This window comes from Coffea arabica, chromosome 4c (assembly GCF_036785885.1).
Source record: "Coffea arabica cultivar ET-39 chromosome 4c, Coffea Arabica ET-39 HiFi, whole genome shotgun sequence".
NCBI classification, from domain to species: Eukaryota; Viridiplantae; Streptophyta; class Magnoliopsida; order Gentianales; family Rubiaceae; genus Coffea; species Coffea arabica.
This window is the reverse complement of record NC_092316.1, coordinates 13,766,531-13,788,484: the sequence shown is the minus strand read 5'-3', so window position 1 is coordinate 13,788,484 and position 21,954 is coordinate 13,766,531. Positions and strand designations below refer to the sequence as shown.

Sequence of the window (21,954 nt, the reverse complement as noted above, 5' to 3'; positions counted from 1 at the left end):
TGCTTTATTGCCATACGGTGAAAAGTTGTATCTACCGAAAGGGTAATCATTTTGTTCGTTTTGCTACTATCAGATTTCCTTTGTTTCTAATGTTTAGGATTCTAATTTTCTGCAGCAGATGGTTTGGACTTAAACACCTTTACTAGAAAATTTAGAGGTAAACCTTTGGCTTTCTTTTGTTTGGATATCTCTACTTCGTGAATAGTTATATTGTAGCTGTTAAGTTGGACTTTGGTAGATATTAGCCTCAGTTTTTTTTAAAAAATTTTTTTGGAGTTTAATGATTTGAATGGGGTTTCTTTTTTCTTCTTTTAGTTTTTTTTTCACTATATAATTTGCACTCTTTTACTATATAAAAAGTGGGACAGAGAATGGCACAGAGTGTGGGACAGAAGATCCGTTGCGATGTTAGGGTATAGAAAATCTCATCGTGTGAGATTAAGGAAGTTGAATTCTTTTCTACAACTTATTTCAAGTATTTTATTTTTATGTATTTGAGATTTTTATTTATGCATTCTATCATATCATATACTGTTTGAATTGATTTAAATCTTCCAATTCAGTTTTCCTTGGACTGCACCTTCCACGAAATGCCACTGTTAATTTGTGTGTAGCTATGCATAATTAAGTAGATCTAAGTTCCCATTGAATCATTAAGTGGACCATGATGAATACTCAGTAAAATAAAGCCAGATCATTTTCAAATGAGTGAACAAAGTGCATAAATATTTTTTCTAAAAATAAAAAAGAATCTCTAAAGCTTTTCTTTGATTCAGTGTTCCCTAACGGACAAAGTAGTGTGTAAGAGGCAAGATTTTAAGATTGAACTACTACTTTTCCAGCAATCGTACTCGTGGGCCATGGACAGCTTTTTGAAATAATACGAAAATCGTTAGATGCTTTACATGTATTACTTAGCATTGGTACGTGGTGTATTAATAGCATTAGTAACTTATCACTAGATAATGATAGTAAGTCAAGTTTTATAATCGGCTAATATTAATAGTTTACCATCAAAATGATGGCAAGTCATAGTATTTTATTTAATATGTGATGTTCTAGGTGGTGAGCTAGGATTAGTACTGTAGCTTATGAAATTACACATTGAAAAGCATTTTGTTGAATAGGTTATGCCTTGTAGACATTTCCTATAAGCTTAGATTTGAGTTGAGCTTATGCTTCATTTAGGGTGTAGATAATGTGAAATTCAGAATTAATGGCGATTATTTATTTAAATAGCGCAATATACATAAATAAGATTTTTCAAGTTGTATTAGGCCAGTACAATGTATCTTATACTTTTATAAATGACAAGTCATCGATGCCTGTACAATAATAATAATCCTAATTGTCAACAAAAACAGTTTTGAGTCAATTCTAGTACTGGAGCAGGGATTTTAGATGTACAATAGGTAACTAGATTCATCCTGACTCCGAAGAGTTTGCTAAATTCGATATACCATAATTTATTCACGAAAACTTGTTAATTTGTATATAGGGCAAGTAGGATCGAATCCATAGGGATTGGGAGTAATTCGTTTCTACTAAAGTTCAAGTTAACAATGGGGGATTTTTTTATAGCAATGGCAATAACTAAACGGTTTGAATAAAAATGAATAGCCAACAAAAGATTAAATGACAAATTACTAAAACCAAATTAACAATAGCTAAGCTCTAATCAAGAAATAACTTCAGCAATGGTTCAAGTAATTGATCATTGATGCAGAGATAATTCCAATTGTTAACTAATAAATAAGTTATAACTGCCGAACAAGCGATGATAGTCAACTCCTCCTTACTGTTTCAATGATTGAGGTACACCCATCAATCACTACTCTAATTGGGAAATAATCTTAGGTACGTCGTAAGATTTAATTCCCTAATTGCCTTATGTATTAGAGGAGCCTTATTTTAACCAAATAACACACTACCAGAGTTATTTTAGATTAACTTGCGTATTCTCCTGACACAAAGCTAATCATGTCAGTTGCCACTATTTTAGAGCAATTAAACAATTACGAATTTAACGCTCCAATTGACGTCAGATTGCTAAATTAATTCAACATCCGGGTCCAGGATGTTTAATTAGCAAAACAACCTGAAACATAACAAACAGAGAATATGCAAATACTAATAAATAAGAGGAATGAATAAAATTAATTTAATTTCATAATTTTTAGATGAATCAAAGCCTCCGTTGTTCCTTGACTAGAAAAAGAGATTTAGTTCATCCCATGGAGAAAGACCAATGCAAAATTGTAGAAGTCAGTGTTGCGTCCACTGCCTCCAAAATTGAGATGAAAAAGCTGATGGAATTAAGAACAATGCAAAAGAACTGCCAAGTCAAAGGAATGGCTAATTATTTTCTACCAAGTGTCTGACATACGACGAACTCGAAGCCACTAAAAGATGAAATTGTCAAAAGCCAAGAAGGAGTCGGAATTGACTGCCGCTTTTTCTCTCTAATTTTCTACTATACGGCTACGGGAGCAAACAAAGGAAAGGGTCCTACTGCTACTAGTCTGCGCAACGATCTTCAATTTTGTCGTCAATTGGTCTCATGTCTCCCGTTACCACTCAAACTCTTCTGCTAATTACCATCAGATTGGTTCCTTTTATGATATTTTGTTCTACTCTTTATAATAAATACAAATTTTTAAAAGTGAATAAAATTGAATAATTAATTTATATTTGATAAAGTAAAAGAAAAAATTAATTATAAAATAAATAACAAAATTAAGACTTATCAATAAATGTCCTTATAGTATGTCTGTTTTACTTTTGCCCAAACCAATACATGCAACAGCTTCTACTGTGACTACTTCTCCCCAAATAAGGCTTATAAACCCAAGATGTGAATAGAAACCTGAACTAGCCGGTCAGTTATTGGTTTTTTTTTTTTTTTTATAGAGAGTTACACGTGGTTCTTGGAGTTTTATGACAGGAAGTGACTCTATTTTTATCCATTTTTTCCCGAGTTTACTGGATTTAGAGGTGTAGTAACTGACCATCCGGCTGAAGTCTTGGCAATTTCTCTTGTAGAATTTATTGAAAATGGGCTTTTTAATTAACTATTACATGGTAAAGTTTAGTGCTTTAAAAATTATTTTTCCTCAAATGCCTACTAAATTACTGTTGTGATTGTCTTCTTAGTTTCTTGTCTTTATGGGAATATCATGGAGGAACAAACTTGGGCAGGATAGCTGGTGGACAATTTATTGCCACTAGCTATGATTATGATGCTCCTCTTCATGAATATAGTATGTAGATTGTGTCAGCTCCGAAACTCATGCTCTAAGTTTGCCGTATTCACCTCATTTCATCTAGATGCTAATGTTCTCTATATTAGTTTGAATTTTGTTGGTAAACTAGCTTTTGGGTTGGCATTTGTTTTTACAGTGGCCATACTTATCAGCAGCTAAGAAACCTCAATCTGCCATGTCATTTAAACTGGACATTTGTGTCATTTGACTAAGAGAGAGAGAGAGAGCTAAGAGAGGTATATGTAGTTCAGTTTCGCCTGTTTAAATAGTTTCATGTATTTTCTTACTCTCGTAATTGTTGTATAATCATAATTATTCTCGCTTTTTTGCTTTTGGGCATTGAGGTTTGTGTATATTTCCTGGCAGGGGCGATGAAAATCTTTTATTGAGTTATTGATGGCGAAATGCATTGAGGTAAATTCAAACCCATATCTTGGCTGGCAACCCAGATGGCTTCTGGGATGAGATGGAACTCATTCGCATGTGTAACTGGGAATTTGCAACCATGGTGGTACCTCCCTCCATTTTGCCTCCTTTTTTTACAGATCTATGCCTGATTGATCATTTTGTGTATCTTCTCTGTATCTTTTAATTAATCGATTGTTTTTGTTCCAGTCTTGTGGTATGTTGATTTATTGTTGGATGAATTCCATTGGAAACAATACATTGATAGACCTAGAAACATCAATTTCATTAAGCCAGGGGGAACCCAGAAATTTTATGCAGCAGTTATATGTTATGAAACATTAATTTTGCCGTTTACTGCATTGTCGTGTTAATGACTGTCGTGGTTAGGACCAAAGACCAGTCAAAGAATACTTTCTCAGCTCCTACCGTCTTGGTTTTAATTTTTCACGAGTTTTGGGGATCAATAAGTAGAATCTGCAGTCAATCACCATTTGTTTGATATAATTTGGTTTTTGATTCAATTTTGGTTTTAGGAAGTTGATGCTGGTCATGCACTGCATTTCACTAAGTGCAACTAATATCAGTTTCGAAAATTGCAAGATATTCAACATTCACATATGGATAATCTGCACCTTGGTATATTAGAAAAGAGATGATGTCAAGATGTAGTCAAAAATTAGCAAAAGCCTTAGTTACGTTGATTTACAATTTTTAAACAAGACAGAGCCTAATTGTTCTTTATTGCTATACTTTGTTGTTTAGGTTTCTATGACCCTCCGTGGAGCAGGCATCATGATATGTTGATTTATGCCTTTTAATGTGCCTTCGCATCGCGCTACTGTAATTAAAATTCAGTAGAAAATATTACCCAAGGGATATCATTCAGGAGAAAATATTCTCTACACGATCAATGGCCTTTTGATAACACTCCCACGCATTGTGTGGGAAACAATTCTCTAGTATTTTGATAAATACTTGAAATAATTTTATTAATCACCACACTACATAACATCCATTCTACGCGGGAATTACAAATATGAACCTCCTTACTTCTGCGAGATCCTAGAGTGAAAATATTCAGAGGTTAGGAATACTGGATATCATGTCCGCATCAAGCCTACTGATCAAATCTTCCGGCAACTTCTCTAATGAGAGGCACTTCCTGATTCTCAGGCACTGGAGCTGTGGCAGTGCACCTTTCTCGACCTGTATTTCCTTCAAACCATGTTGGAAGTTGAGCTCAAGGAATTTCAATTGGTGAAGCCGAGAAATGACTAGCTGTTCTCCCCAATATGAAAATTCCATTTTGAGGAACGACAGCTGTCCCAACTTCTCTAGTGCTGGCATTGGGTTATCCTCGAGACGTGTGAAACTCAAAGACAAGCGAGAGAGATTTGGAGGGAAATCAGGAGGCAGCATTCTCAAACCCGACCCGGATAGCTTAAGTGCTGTAACATGATGGAGCTTAGAAAGTCCACCTAGAGATCGCCGCTCGCTTCTTCCATCAAAATAAAGACGTAGCGCCTTTAGGCTTCCAACCTCAGATAAATGCATGCAGAGTTTGACTATGTCTGATTTGTCATCCACCCAAATCCCCAGTTTCTGAAGACTTGTCAAAGTTATCATGTTATTGTGCATAATGTCATCAAAGTGTATGCGTGACAGAGTCTGGAGATTCCTCAATCCTTCAATTTTAAGAGGCACATCACATTCCACTTTATACGCATATAGATACCGTAAACTTTCAAGCATCCAAATGAAATTTGAAACTCTCACTCGGTGAAAGTTGCGTACGTCAAGAGTTTGTAGGTTTCGCAACTGACCAAAGGAATCAGGGAGCCTTCCAATGGATGTGCGTCTTAAACCGAGGTACCTTAGGAGCCTGACTTTACCAATTTCTTCTGGCAAATTAGAGTACATCTTAACATCCTCGAGGTCTAGTATCCTGAGCTTTCTGAAACTTCCGAAGCTCAGACTAATGTTTTCCCCGTAATCGTGGATATTGAAAAAAAGCAGAGACCGGAGAGGAGGGGCCAAAGACCCAAAATAATTTTTATCCAGAGGGAGAATATGAGCAGCAAGGTACCTGGATTTGGCTGATATTTCATCATCTCTGGTGTCATGGATCTGAAAAAAAATTTCATCCTCTGCCTTTCTGATTGCAAGCTCTCGCAGTGCATCATGGACTCTACAGCTTTTAATCCTCTCATCAACAGTCATTTCCGCCACTTGGACCATATTTCTGCTACAAAGTCGTTCCACAACTTCATATGCTGCAGTTTCCTCCAAATTTTTTGCATCTCTTTTCTGCATTATTCCTTCTGCAACCCACATATGGATCAACTTGCGCACAGAAATCACGGAGTCCTCTGGAAACAAACCCAAATACAAAAAGCAAAATTTCAGATTGGCAGGAAGATCTGCATAACTTAATTCCAGAATTGCCCCTGCATCACTCTGGCTTCTTGATAGGTATGCGCTGAAGTTGTCGAGAACTTTCTCCCATTCACTCTCCAACCTTTTCTTGCCCAGTAGCAGGCCACCAATAACCATTATGGCCAGTGGTAGACCGGCACATCGGCCCGCAATTTTCCTGCCTATTACTTCCAAATCTGTAGGACACCCAGCATTAGCTCCATGGCCAAAGGCCTTTTTGAGAAACAACTGCCAGCTGTCTTCCTGCCCCAAAGTTTTCAACTCATGTGGTTTGCTAAGAGCATCTGCGTGTACGGCAACATCCTGATTGCGACTTGTAAGTAGCACTCTACTTGATGTATTAACATCAGGAAAGGCCCTCCTGGCAAGACAATCCCACGCTTCTTCCTTCCATACATCATCAAGTACCACAAGATAACATTTGTCTTTTAGATCTTTATACAGCCTTTCTTCCAAGTCCTGCTCCTGCATCTTTTCCAACATGTCAAGTAGCTCATTAGTTATCGGATTCAGTTGCTTTATGATTGTTCTCAGCGTCTCTTTGTGATTGTAGATTGAAGAGACGCATACCCAAACACGGCAGTTGAATCTTGCTCTGACGTCAACATGGTTATAAACTTTTTTGGCTAGAGTTGTCTTACCAGCACCTCCCATGCCAATGATCGAAACCACCTGGCGGTTTTTGTCCCCTTTCAAAAGTTCTTTCACCAGGGATTTTGTTATCTTCTCGAAGCCCACAATATCCGTGTCCTCACTAATTGGAGAGGACCGTCGGAGCCGTTGAAGCTCTTCTCCATGTGTACCCATCCCCTCTCCAAGACTTTTGATACCATATTTTTCACGGCTATCAGCTATGTCATTGATCCTCATCTGTAAGGACTCAATCTCTTTACCTATCTTGTAGAAGTTCACAATTTTCAAGGGATAATATGTCAATTGGGTGACGAGTCCCTTGTCCTTTATGAACTCAACTTTGCTGGCAAATATCTCAATGATATCCTCCGCATCGTAGGCAGCAGCTCTGATTTCAGAAACCCAGTTGCGGATCCTCGCATCTTCATCTTGCCTCTGATCAGCATCTTTCAGGAAACACCGCATCCGGACCAGATCATTTTGAAGTCTCTCAACTTGTCGTCGAACACCTTTCAGGAAAACAATTTTTTGAATCAGCAGATCGCCAGTTCTCTCAATTACAAAAGAGATAACAGGGTCAGCCATCCTGGTAAAGTGAGCTTTGCTTTGAACAACTATTAAAGGAGGAGAGAAGCTCTTGCTGTTGGGTGCAGCTGCAAAACTTCTAATGTCTGTTGTTTTTAACTGATCTCAGAAGAGAGGCTCGATTCTCACGTGGTTCATTTTCTCTTCCAGTCAAAAAGAAAGCAGTTCGATTTACATGGTAGGGACGTCTGGGAGCCCTCCAAAAAAGATAAAGGTGCTGCTGGTGGCGTGTTTTGGGACGGTGGAATAATTCATCTTTATCCATCATTTTATTATTTGCCTGAGATCCTTTCTTTCCATCATGTTCACCTTTTCTGCTGACCTAAATAAGCTACAGTAATCAAGCGCATCTTTTCCATTTCATAATCTGGACACATTATTGAATTTTGCTCCTCGGTTATTTCATCCCGTCGATCCTGTCATTGTACTTTAGCTTTATTTATACTACCCTTTGGAGTGCAAAATCTTTCAAGATATTTAAGACCTAATTAATGGTACTCATTGTAACATCGCAGACATCTACCAACAACTTTGTGCAGAGACCAAATAACAATTTTCATGGTGAAAATTAGGAACATTAGAAGCTGAGCGACAAACAGGGCCCTTTGGATTTCTTTCCTTTCAACAAGAACCTCTCAAATGCTTGGAGTGATCAATTAAGAAGCTAGATCCACTTGTCTACTTTATTGTCATGGTATCATATCCTGTAGTAGCAAAAAAACAAAGAGCCAGTTGCTGCACAATCCAAGAACTATCCCAGCAAACTTTTGCATCTGAGATGAGATTACCGAAAGAATGCGATGCGACGCAAATATCGTCCACTTTCAATTGTAGGTTTGACGTTTTCTGGAGACATGCCTTCTCTTTTACATTTCTTTTCAGCTTTTCTAATTTTTCTTCCCCCCATTAGATAAAAGGGGGATAAAAAAGGTAAAGCAGACGAGACAAGGAATGCTAGCGCAAGCATCCCGCCCTGAGAGGTGAAAGAAATGATTATTAGGATTGTAGTAGTAACATATTACCACCACTAGTGATTGTTGGATACAGGGGATTCTCAGTGCCACTTTTTCAGTGGCAATTCAGTGCTATTTTTATATTTATGCTAAGTGTCCTATTTATTTAATTTGTCCTATGTTGTTTATTTAAATTTCTTTTACCATCACGTGATTAGTGGGATTGACACTGAATTTAGCACCGAATAGTAGCACAGAGGATCCCAATTGGATTATTGGAACGGTGGTGTTTGAAGGAACGAAATTTAGAGAGAGAGTTTTGGGAAGATTTTCTTTATTTCTCTGATGCAGACTAATGATGGTACCGATGCCTATTTATAGGCTTTACACAAGAAGGTCATTGATTATCCTCTCACCTATCAACCACTAACAGATATCTATCAACCACTAATAGATAACAATCATTCCTATCATATCTCTAATTGATATACATTCAAACATTAAGAATATTCACGAATCTTATCTGATACCAATTACAATTCAATCCAACACTCCCCCTCAAGTTGGTGCATAGATGTCATGCATGCCCAACTTGCCGAGTGAGTTGTAAAAGTCCTTAGTCGGCACGGCTTTTGTGAGTATATCAGCTAGTTGATCTTCAGATCTCACAAACGGAAGCCGTATTATTTTTTCTTCAAGATTCTGCTTGATAAAGTGCCGATCGACCTCAACATGCTTAGTGCGATCATGTTGAACTGGGTTATGGCTGATATCGATAGCAGCTTTGTTGTCACAAAATAAGTTCATCTCAAATCTAGGAGAAAAACCGATATCCGCCATCAACCGTTTGAGCCACAGAAGCTCACACATACCTTTAGCCATGCCTCTAAATTCAGCTTCTGCACTCGATAATGCTACCACCTTTTGTCTCTTGCTTCTCCAAGTAACTAGATTACCACCGACGAATGTAAAGTAACCTGAGGTTGACTTTCGATTGGTAGCATCTCCTGCCCAATCGGCATCAGTGTAACCATCAATATTAAGATGACCATTTTTGGAAAATAAGAGACCCTTCCCAGGAGAACCCTTTAAGTACCGAAGAATTCTCATCACAGCTTCCATGTGCCGATTACTGGGTGAATGCATAAATCGGCTGACCACACTAACAGAATAGGCAATATCGGGCCGAGTATGTGACAAGTAGATCAGCTTACCGACCAATCTTTGATATCTCTCTTTGTCAGTTGGTTTCTGATATGGATATTCTCCTAACTTGTGGTTTAGCATAATTGGCGTGTCAGCAGGTTTGCAATCCAGGAGCCCAACCTCTGCCAACAGATCAAGTACATACTTCCTCTGGGATAGGACGATGCCTTGTGCCGATCTCGCCACTTCAATTCCCAGGAAATACTTGAGATTCCCTAAACTCTTCATTTCAAATTCAGCCGCCAGCTGATTTTGTAGTTTGGAGATTTCCTCTTCATCATTGCCTGTGATAATCATATCATCGACATAAATTATTAAGGCAGTTACCTTTCCATGCCGATGTTTTAGGAAAAGAGTATGGTCGGCATTACTCTGCTGAAAACCATACTTCTTCATAGCTAGCGTAAAACGGCCGAACCAAGCACGTGGTGACTGTTTGAGTCCATACAATGCTTTCTGTAATCGGCACACAGTAGTTGTTTTCAATACTGTAGAACACCCTGGTGGGATATCCATGTAGACTTCCTCCTCCAGATTCCCATGCAGGAAAGCGTTCTTCACATCAAACTGATGCAATGGCCAATCCAAATTTGCCGCAAGAGATATCAGTACTCTGACCGTATCCAATTTAGCCACTGGTGAAAAAGTTTCCTGGTAATCGATGCCATAGGTCTGAGTGTATCCTTTAGCCACGAGACGAGCTTTATATCTATCGATTGATCCATCAGCCTTATACTTGATTGTGAAAACCCATTTGCATCCCACCGTCCTCTTCCCATCTGGTAATGGGACCAAAGTCCACGTGTCATTTTTTTGCAATGCCGACATCTCATCCTTAATTGCTTGAGTCCAGTTTGGATCTTTGAAAGCAGCATGCACATCTTTTGGAATGTCAGTTGACGACACATTATTCACAAAGGCTTCAAGAGGTTCAGATAGCCTGTGAGTGGACATATAATTGGCAATGGAATACTTTGATCGCTTTGCATGACTTTCTGGAGAGTACCGAGTCGGTGGCTTACCCCGATTGGATCTGTCAGGTAATACATATCTTGCAGTAGTATCTAACATAACATTAGAATCAGCAGGAGTACTTACCTCAGGAACATTCTCAGGAGACATGCAGTTAGGTACTGAAGAGGGAGGGATTATATCAACAATTTCATCAGTAGCATCAGCATTTCCATCGGCAGCTCCTCCATCGACGGCTCCACGGACAAAATCAATAGGACAGCTAGCAACCGTACTTTCATCAGCAGCTTTATCGGTTCCATCGACAGTGGGCTCCGTGGGCTCGGCAATGGGAGAAACAGTAGCTTCACCGACAGAATCAGTGGGACAGCACGGCCACGCTAATCCTGGCCAATTCTTTTCTTCTGTATCCCTTGTCTCCCCCTGAAGGGAAGAATTGGATGCCGAGGAGAAAAATGTGTCCGACTCCAAGAATGTAACATCCATGGTTTCATACATCTTGCTAGTGGTTGGATCATAGCACCGATAGCCCTTCTTGTGCACTGCATACCCCACGAAGACACAACGAACAGCACAGGGATCAAGCTTACTTCGTTGATTCTTGTGCCGATGAACAAATGCTACACAACCAAACGCCCGTGCCGGAAGCATTAGAACCGATGGTAGAGTAAAATGTTGAGACAGTGCTTGCAGCGGTGTCTGGAAGTTGATAACTTTTGAAGGCAGTCTATTCAATAAATAGACTGCTGTTGTGACTGCATCATTCCAATATCGGCGAGGAACATGGGCACCAATCAGTAATGCTCTTGCTATTTCAAGGATATGTCGATTCTTTCTTTCAGCTACTCCATTTTGCTGTGGAGTTTGGGTGCATGATGTTTCATGTATAAGACCATTGATATTAAAGAACTCTTGTAGTGGCCGATTAACATACTCACCACCATTATCAGATCGAAGAATCTTGACTGCTGCTGAAAACTGTGTATGAATCATGGAACAAAATGACTTGAAAATATCAAGAACTTCATTCTTATGTTTTAACAAATACAACCAAGTCATTCGAGTACAGTCATCTACGAAAGTTACAAACCAACGGACTCCAGTAGATGAAGTGATCGGGGATGGTCCCCAAACATCAGAATGTACTAAAGCAAAAGGTGTATTCGACTTATTCAAACTGACAGGATATGAGGCCCTATGACTTTTGGCTAATACACAGGTCTCACATTTTAAATCGGCAGTTTTGATACTCGAAAAAAGTGCTGGAAAAAGGTGCTTCATATACCCAAAAGAAGGATGTCCTAGTCGCTGATGCCACAGTCGAATCTCTCGTTCTTTGGTGTTATCGGTACTCCTTGTCTGATTGGCTCTACCGATACTGAAATCATCAATGTAATATAGATACCTCCTCCTAGTACCACGACCGATTATCTCCTTTGTGAGAATTTCCTGAAGAAGACAGAAGGTTGGATACATCAGTACCATACAGTTAAGATCAGTAGTTATTTGACTTACTGATAGTAACTTATTTGACAGTGAGGGAATCAATAAAGTATTCGGTAGAGATAAAGACGGAGATAAAGTAACAGTTCCAGCTCCTGTAACTGGATACTGCACACCATTAGCATTGGAAATTTTCGACCGTCGTGGTTGAGTTACGGATGAGAAGTCAGTTGGATCATAGGTCATATGATCAGTGGCTCCTGAATCGACAATCCAATTACTATCGCGTCGATGTGAGGAGTTCATACCTTGATGCTGATTGGTAGAAGACGTAGAGTGCACCTGGGCAATATTGATATCAGCAACTGCAACGGCCATCTTTCCGTTCTGACCAGCAACATTCAGTCGATCAGCTGGCCAATTTCGCCCTTTGCGCTCTTTCCACCATGTTGGATATCCGTGCAACTTGAAGCACGTATCTTGTGTGTGCCCTTTCTTATTGCAGTGGGCACAATTAACTTCCTCAGTTGGCATCTCGGCTCGGGGTACTAAAATCGGCTCATTCTTCCTTCCCTTGGAAGCCATGACAGAGCCGATTGAGTGGTCTCCCCCTGTTATCATCACCGATTGTCTGCTGTCTTCTCGTCGGACATAGGCATACGCCTCTTCTACTGTTGGAAATGGTTTCATCCGCAGAACATCACTGCGAATCTGGTCCAGTCGGTCATCTAACCCATCGAGGAAAGTGTAGACTCTCTCTTCCTGTATGAGAGAATTATACCTGCTGATATCGGCAGCACATTCCATCGGGTTCGGCCGACGAAAATCGATCTGCCTCCACAAACCTTGCAAATCGTTGTAGTACTTTTCGATCAGCCCACCAGCTTGTCTCAGTCTAGTCACCTTCCGCCTCAGATCATACAGTTGGGATGTATCGGTTCCATCAAAGTATGTGGTAGCAATAGCATCCCATACCGCTTTTGCTGTGGGAAAACGAACGAAGGTACCGATCAAGGATGGAGCCATATTATTTATCAACCACCCTTTCACGATAGAGTCTTCAGTTCGCCACCGTCGATACGCTGGATCTGTTGGTGACGGCTGAGGGAGTTCACCATTAATATACCCCAATTTGTCCTACCCTGAGATATACATCTCGACAATTTGGGACCATAAGGCATAGTTGGTATCATCCAACTTGATGCCGATCTGAGCCGAAGACGAATCCATGCTCGGTGTAGACTTCTGGCAGCTATTCAGGACTTCCATCATCCGAGTGGCAAAATCCTCTAGAACTACGTCAGCTTGTCCTTTCCCACCGTCCGTGAGCGCAGACGATTCGGCCATGGCTGGTTGTTGAAGAAATTATCAGAGTAACACTTTGGAGCAGAGATCCTAGAATCCCTGCTCTGATACCATGTTTGAAGGAACGAAATTTAGAGAGAGAGTTTTGGGAAGATTTTCTTTATTTCTCTGATGCAGACTAATGATGGTATCGATGCCTATTTATAGGCTTTACACAAGAAGGTCATTGATTATCCTCTCACCTATCAACCACTAACAGATATCTATCAACCACTAATAGATAACAATCATTCCTATCATATCTCTAATTGATATACATTCAAACATTAAGAATATTCACGAATCTTATCTGATACCAATTACAATTCAATCCAACAGATATCAAACAAAGTATACGAAGGATGAAGAATGAACTAACTAGTGTTTAATAGTTAAATTTCTCATGCACTAATTCACAGTTACAATGATTTGAAAACAAGTTTTTTTTTAAAACTAGTGTTTAACTAGTGTTTTTTTTTTCAAAACTAAGTTACAATGATTTGAAAACAAGTTTTTTTTTTTTTTAAGAAACATGAAAGTGAAATCATGATAGATTCAAGATGGGTTTGGGGTGGATCATTAACAAACAAGTTTTGCTTTATACCTATATAATATTATTAAAATTTTTTAATTTTCATTCCCAAAATCTATATTCATGAATGCACAATAATTATATAGTTGATGAATTGGGATTTCGCTATATTGAATTCTGCAATAAGTAGTATAGTAGCCTAGTAGGTTCCATTTAACAAAGTTTAATTGAAATTTGGTTGTGTTTAGTTCAATAATAACTTCTTTTTTTTTTTTTCAAACTATTACTGATACCGGTTTTGCTTTTCGTTTTTTTTTCCTTTTAAAATGGTGGAGGCTGTAATCCAATACATCCAAATTGGACGGAATTGATACCGGTTTTCCGTTTTGGTTTGCTTCGGGTTTTGGGTTGCATTCATCTCAAAATCACAGCCTTGATTGCTGTGTTTGTGTGTCGGCAGAAATTTATTGGTTTCAATCAATTTTCCACAACCATGACACCTTTATGGGTCCACGGTTTTGGATACTATAGAATCTAGGTCTTTGGTGTGGACAGGCAACGGTCAATTTTCCACGTGCTATAACTAGAAGTGTCAAAATGGATGATTTAGACAGGTATAAATTAGTTAAAATGAATAATAGATATAAGTAAATCAACAGTCTCTGGGCCTGTTGGTAACCTCAAGACACAAGTCTTGGGTCCATCAAATTTGACACTTAATTGTGGTTGCCACCTTCGGGTGGCTTCCTTCAACAGGGCTTCCGTCGACTTCTCCTTCCCTTAGATTAGGTTAATATAGATTATACAGTTATTATTGTTGTGACAAAAAAAAATAGATAGAAGTGAGTCAATTCATTTATATTCATTTACGTAGATGGGTATAAATAAATAAGTCAAAAAATAAATTAGATAACCTAATTATTTATTTATAATCTATTTATTTTAACTTTTTGTAAATTCATTTAAATTCATTTTTGCAAACTAAATTATTAATTTATACCAACCTTTGCACCCACCATTAGTTTTAAATATTTACTTATAATATTCAATAAACCTAATTATCAATTTTTTTCTCATTCGCATTCTATATCGTAAAATTACATACTATCTAATAATTGAACAATAACAAATATAAAATTTTGAACTAAATACTATAAAATTTAACATAAAAATTTAATCCAAAAATTTTGAACTCCTAACATTTTTTTGTATGTAATTTTAAAATTTTATTTTGAAAAGATAGAAAAAGAAATTAAAACTTGTCATAAATTGGTAACACTGAAAAATTAGCAAGTTAATAAATTAAGAGAAAATAAAATGATAAGATAAAATCAACAAATAATAATAATATAATAATGAAACAAAAGTAGTTAACATCATGACAAAATGAAAATCTGGAAAAAAAAAAAAGGTAGAAGAAGAGTAGAGGTTTGGAGAAAGACAATTCTAAATGAGTTAATTGAATTTGATGGGTAACCCAATAATACTCATTAAGTAATCCATTTATATTCATATGCAAAAATTTAAAATAATTATATTTATCTATTCATGGATAAATATAAATAAATTTAATTAAATGAGTTTGTTTGCTACCTATAACATAACCAAGAGACTTTTATAGGTCCATGGTTTTGGATACTATAGCAAAATCCTGGTCCGTGGTATGAACATAAAATGATCAATTTTCCACAGGCCATGACCAAGACACTTTTATAGGTCCACGGTTTTAGATGCTACAGTAAAGTCTTGGTCCTGAACAAGCAACGGTCAATTTTCCACAAGCCATAACCAAGGCACCTTTATAGTTTTATTTTTTGTTAGACACTATATATTACTCCCTCCCTTTTTTTATAACTGACGTTTAAGAAATTTGCTCTAGTGTACTTTTATCTGTCATTTTATTATTCCCATACAGTATTAATTATTTTTTTGTTATGAAACAACTAAAATGTGGATGTCCCTTTGTATTCCTAAGAGGATTAATTCTTGATTTTATGGCTATATTATGTATAGAAGTTACAATCCATAAATCTATTCATGTAGTGGAGAAACCGTTTCATAGGTTTCTTCATATTCTTGTAGTAGTGGGTGTTTAATAGGATTGATGTTCCTTTAATCTTGTAATACCTATATATAGAGGTACATTGACACCTTTTGGAAGAACTTTTGTATCTTATTGGAATACAAGAATATCATTCTCCATTGCTCTACTTTTCCTCTAATATCTCTATTCATACTATAGTAGTTTATTAGTTTTACAACACGTTATCAGCACGATGCTCTAATCAACTGAGCAAAAGATGAAAACGGAGCCTCTACCATGAACAAAAGTGAAACACAAGGTTTTGCCAAAATTCTGCCCGTATTTCTTCAAGTAACTTCTGAGGTAAATCTCTGACCCACCAACTTATGTCAATTTCTTATGGCTAACAATTGAATGATCGAAAAATACAAGTGCCTATTGCTGAGCAACCATTAAACACAAATATATACTGTTTGACATCTGTGAGGTAATATTTCTCCTTTTAATTCTACTTATTTATCTTTAGAATTATTTGTTATAAATACTTATATTTTGATGCAATGAATTTTGGAGATGTTATTATAGAAAATCAATTATATTTGAGAATCTACTTTTCCTTTGAAATATTTAAAGAAAAAGATTCGATCACCTGAAGATGATCGTTCTTTAACAAATAGATTTGGCCACTAGAAGATGGTCATTATTTCAAAAACCTGGTATGATAAATTTACCTGTGGCTACAAGAACATAATTATGCAATTTTCAGAATTACTTCTCAATTGAAATTGTGTCGAGAAAATTTTACTCATAAGATATATTGAAAATGATATTCTCCACAATTGATTTCTCGAATATGCTCCTGTAGTAGCAATATTAAGAGAAATTTTGTGAAGTATTTTGTACTTATTGCATGCTAATTCTAGTCCATTCCCAGAAGTGAATGCGATTAAATTTTAATTTATTAGTTATGGTTGTTGCTATGATTATGATTTTGGTAAATATATATTTTACCATGATAAGAGAAAAAAAGTTACCACTTAAAGTGGGATAATAATGATAAGGACAAGAAAATAAGAATTCTGAAAATAAATGTCCCGAAGTACATTTGACGAATCAAAATTATAATATCATCTTCACATAGCCAATTTCTTTAAACACCCTGAAGGTGTATGATGATTGATTTAATTAGCTTTTCTTTCCGAAGAAGAAATGGATGTAAACATTTGGGATCAAAAGATTATGGTGATGATATTTATCCCATAAGAATTATGGTGGCAATGATATGTGTCTCATTAATAAGTGCTACTATATAAACTATATTCCAATGAGTGAGACAAACACAATTAGTGGTAGTGCTTAAGTGATTGAAAGCTCCAGAAGAGCCACTACTATATTTCTCCCTGTAGGAGAAAAGTTTATCATGAATAAAGTACTACTTTTTACCATGTCTCGAAAATTTTATTGAATTTGAATATCCGTTGAAATGGATATCAAATTGAGACACTAAATGAGACAATAATAGAGATCATGTTTAGAAATCAAGTGAGGTAAAGGTTAATTATATTATAATAACCATTCGAGAGAGAAATGGTTATCGATATAGTTGTCTTCATTCTGATTTTGATTTATAATCATCAATTGCAGTAAACCAGAAGTTTACTGATCCCAATGGATATATGATTTGACAAAAGTGAGAATATTTGAGAGCCGACAAATATTTATACATACCCCCTTTATATTATATATGGCTCCAAAAGAAATTTAAAATTTATGTTGGGTATGAATTACCTTTTATGATTAAATATCGTAAAATATTTGATGAGTGATTTATTAAATGATTTATTTATTCTGATGAGTTACGATTCCCGACATTAGGGGGAGGAAGAAATCAACCGAAAGAAAATCACCTGAAAAATTGGATTTCCTCGATCCTCATACAAAATAATATGAACTAAAAGTTCAAGAAATTATTCATTTGCAGAAAATTGCAAACCAGTTGTCAGATATATTATCGACTCTAGAAGAGTTATTAAATCAACTATTCCTGCAGGAAATACCTTGATTAAAATTGATGTCCCTGAAGGACATGCACAAATGCTACAAATAAATTTAAGGCCGGCATACCTAAATAAGGTATAAATTGATTTCAAATATCTCCGGAGATTAAATAAATGTCATGACAAAATTCAACCTCTTGAAGAGATCGCTCCTGAAGAGCCAACTCCTGAAGAGAATGAAATCATAAAAAATTTAATTAAAGCCTAATGAAATTTAGCACTTGATATTATAGAAGTTGATAAGAATCATGAATCTAGATCGGTTGATGAATGTCGGTATAGAAATGATTGTTCAAAATGGAAAGATACGATCCAATTTGAATTGGATTTATTGGTTAAAAGAAAAGTTTTTGGACTTGTAGTCCAAACACCTGAAGGTGTAAAGCAAGTAGCCCAAGAATTTTCACAAATATTTGGATACCAATGATCCAATATGTCCATGTGTTTTTATCAAGAAAAATGGATCAAATTTTGTGATAATTGCTGTATATGTTGATGATCCAAATTTGATTGGAACTCCTGAAGAGATTCAAAATAATGTTGAATATTTGAAGATAGAATTTGAGATAAAAAATTTTGGAAAGACAAAATTCTGTCTTGGTTTACAAATTGAGCATTTGAAAGGTAGAATTTTTATCCACCAAACTGCATATACCCGGAAAGTATTAAAGCGGTTTTATATGGATAAGGCACATACATTAAGTACTCCAATGGTTGTCAGATCATTAGATCCTAATAAGGATCCTTTTAGACCGCGAGAGGAAAATGAAGAGATACTTGGTCCTGAAGTACCATATCTCAGTGAAATTGGTGAAGAGTATTGGAATACGACGATTAAAAGATTTCAAATGATGTTTGCATTAGGGGGAGAAATTAATACACAGGAATAGTGTACTCTTTTTCCTTCACTAGAGTTTTTGTCCCAATGGGTTTTTCTCTAGTAAGGTTTTAACAAGGCATATTCTTTATGTAATGGACATCCAATGGGGAGTGTTATAAAACAACTAAAATGTGGATGTCCCTTTGTATTCCTAAGAGGATTAATTCTTGATTTTATGGCTACATTATGTATAGAAGTTACAATCCATAAATCTATTCATGTAGTGAAGAAACCGTTTCATAGGTTTCTTCATATTCTTGTAGTAGTGGGTGTTTAATAGGATTGATGTTCCTTTAATCTTGTAGTACCTATATATAGAGGTACATTGACACCCTTTGGAAGAACTTTTGTATCTTATTGGAATACAAGAATATCATTCTCCATTGCTCTACTTTTCCTCTAATATCTCTATTCATACTATAGTAGTTTATTAGTTTTACAACATTTTTCATAATTTTACCTTTTTATCTCTCTTTTCCAATACAGGATTCTTAATTACTACTCCTAATAATTATTGGACAATTAATGAGGGTACAAAAGGAAAGTAATATACAGATTTAAGTAATGAAAAACTTTTCTTAATTGGTGTGTAAAACCTTAAACGTTAGTTATAAAAAAAGGAAGGGAATATAATTTAGACCTACTCTTACCCTGTAACATGGGAAGGGGATGATCAAAGGGACTAAGAGGGGACTGGAGGAACTGAACCACCACTGTCACTGATCTGATCTGACAAAACTTTTCAAAAAACTCTGGATCTGGACTTACAAAAACACCTTTATAGGTGGAAAAAGAAGAATGTACAAGATTCCTCTCTTATCAAGTCAATTTTCCATCATTCACGTCTGCTTTCTCTTTTTTGGAGCAGAGTGGGAAACTGACCTCATTAATAGCCCAGCTATTGACATAAAATTTGCCACATAATTGATGATGGGACTAATCTTAACATGCACAGATAATTAATTTGTATGGCATTTTTTGTTGAAAAAATGACCTATTTCATTTTTTATTTTTGGCAAAAAATATTTTTTATCTCTCATTTTTAAAATGCTACAAGCAAGTTCCTCACATTTTAACAATGAAACAAATTAGTCCCAGATTGATAATCTAATATAGATTTTAGATATAAAATTGGAACATCATTTTAGTTCTTCCAAATCTAGCTACATATGATACGTAGATGACATTAAGTCACTATAAAATGAAAAAATAAAAAATTATGACATAAAAAATAAACATTTCTGCCTAAAAGAAGTTAAAATTTTTTGAAGCAATGACATTAGTCAACACAAAAAGAAAAAATCAAATTTTATAAATTCAAAAAAATTTTAAACTTTTTAGAGTGTCGGGTTTGTTTTTGATGTTATAAGTTTTAAAATTTTCTTCTTTTTTAAAGTGAATGGTTTGTTTTCGATGTCATAATTTTATTTTTTTTTATATTAACCTAATGTCACTTTCTCAAAATTTTAAATTTTTAAAAGAGAAGGTTTTTCTTATGCTGTAATTTTGAATTTTTTCCTTTTTCTATTGACTTAATATGATGTATATGTCAGATATCCTTAGATTTAGTTAACACTAAAGTGATGTTTCAATTTTACCCTTGAAATCTATGTTAGGTTGTCATTTTGGCATTAATTTGCTTTGTTTTTTAAAATGTGAGGGATTCATTAGCTTCATTTTAAAAGTAAAGGACAAAAAAATAGTTTTTTCTAAAATGTGTGGGATGAAACATATCATTTTAATTTTTTTGGATAAAATACAAAAAGGTCCCTATAATTTCAAATCATACATTCCAATACCTTGTAGTTTGAACTACTTTAAAGAAATGACAGAAATCGTCTGAATTAATCAGTTTGAGATACAAGCACCTCTTTCGTGAGTATTTACTGGAAACAAATAAAATTTCTGATGATATACCTATCATATCTTTAAAGTTAAATAAAATGTTAAAATGCAGAAAGCCCCTTGTGATTAAACAAATCTACAGAAAAAGCCTCTTATGATTTCAAGTCATGTAATTCGGTATTTCGTGGTTTGAACTAACGTGAAAAATCAACAACAATCATTTAAATTCATGAGTTTGAGAGAAACGTGCCTCTATTGCAAGTGGTTGACCTGGAAAATAATTTTTAAATCAAATGTTTAGCTGATATACCTATTAAACCCCTTAGAACTCATAATATTCTCAAAAACAATCCAAAACTCCTAAATACAATTCATCTTATTTCTATACATAAAATAAATAAAAACTTGCAAATACAACTCACCTTATTTCTGTACAAAAAATAAATGAATATAAATTTTCAAATATAACTTATCTTATTTCTATACATAAAATAAATAAATAAAAACTTCAAAATAAAGTCACCTTATTTCTATACATTAAATAAATAAATAAAAATAAAATTCCACCCCCATGTCTTCCTCCACCACCACTCTCCCCTCCATCACCACCTTTCTTGCATCCCGCTCCCTCTCCTCCTTTCGCAGCCATTTCTTTGCACCATTTCTCCTTCCAATGACCATAATTGGTTGTGGAAGAGAGAGAGAAGAGGTCATGACCAAATCACCCTTTCCTCAAAGCCTATCCTCTCCCTCCTGAGATAAATTTGGTCATAGAAAGAAGGCGAGGATGTGCAGGAAAGGGGTTGCATAGGAAGGGAAGGGGGTGCGTGAGAGGGAAAGGGAGAGGAGGAAAAAGGGGACAAAAGGGATTGTGGTGAAGGGGAAGGGGACGATCGAAGGTGGAGAATGCTAATGACAATAGTCAGTAATCATAGAGGGTTTTTCATAGGTTGGCTTAACAATAAAGTGTTTCTCCATAAATTTACTTAATTAGGATGGTTCTTAGAAAGTTTGTTTTGCTTATATATATTAAGATAATTCTATCATTTCATCTGCCTCAATTAGTTTTAATGATTTTTATTATTGTTTCAAATTAGTTCAAATCATGAGAAATCGGAATGTATGATTTGAAACCATAAAAAGCTTTTCACAGGTTAGCTTAATTACATGGAGTCTTTTTTTATATATAAATTTTTGCCCTTTTTTTAGGCAAAACACCCGTTACGTAGGAGAGGGACACCAGCCTAATCTATATGGCTTATTGACTGTATGTCATGTGTTGGATATTTTAATAAAAAATATCACATATTTATTTTGAATTCAAATGCAATGAGTTACAAATTTTGAAATGAATTTTCAATTACAAGATCACTA

The 21,954-nt window shown here is 35.7% G+C and overlaps 1 protein-coding gene across 2 annotated transcripts; it reads right to left on the bottom strand.

Moving 5' to 3' along the window:
* Positions 1–4,521: 4,521 nt before the first annotated feature.
* LOC140005301 (putative disease resistance protein At1g50180) lies at positions 4,522–7,571 on the bottom strand. Of its 2 annotated transcripts, XM_072046096.1 has the most exons (2): positions 5,758–7,571; positions 5,196–5,356 (listed from the first exon to the last, which is right to left on the bottom strand). In XM_072046096.1, exons 1-2 carry the CDS (start codon positions 7,323–7,325, stop codon positions 5,317–5,319), a joined length of 1,608 nt encoding a protein of 535 aa, XP_071902197.1. In that variant the 5' UTR covers positions 7,326–7,571; the 3' UTR covers positions 5,196–5,316. The 2 variants fall into 2 exon arrangements, with proteins under 2 accessions (XP_071902196.1, XP_071902197.1); XM_072046095.1 differs by having other exon boundaries at positions 4,522–7,571.
* Between the last annotated feature and the right edge of the window lie 14,383 nt (positions 7,572–21,954).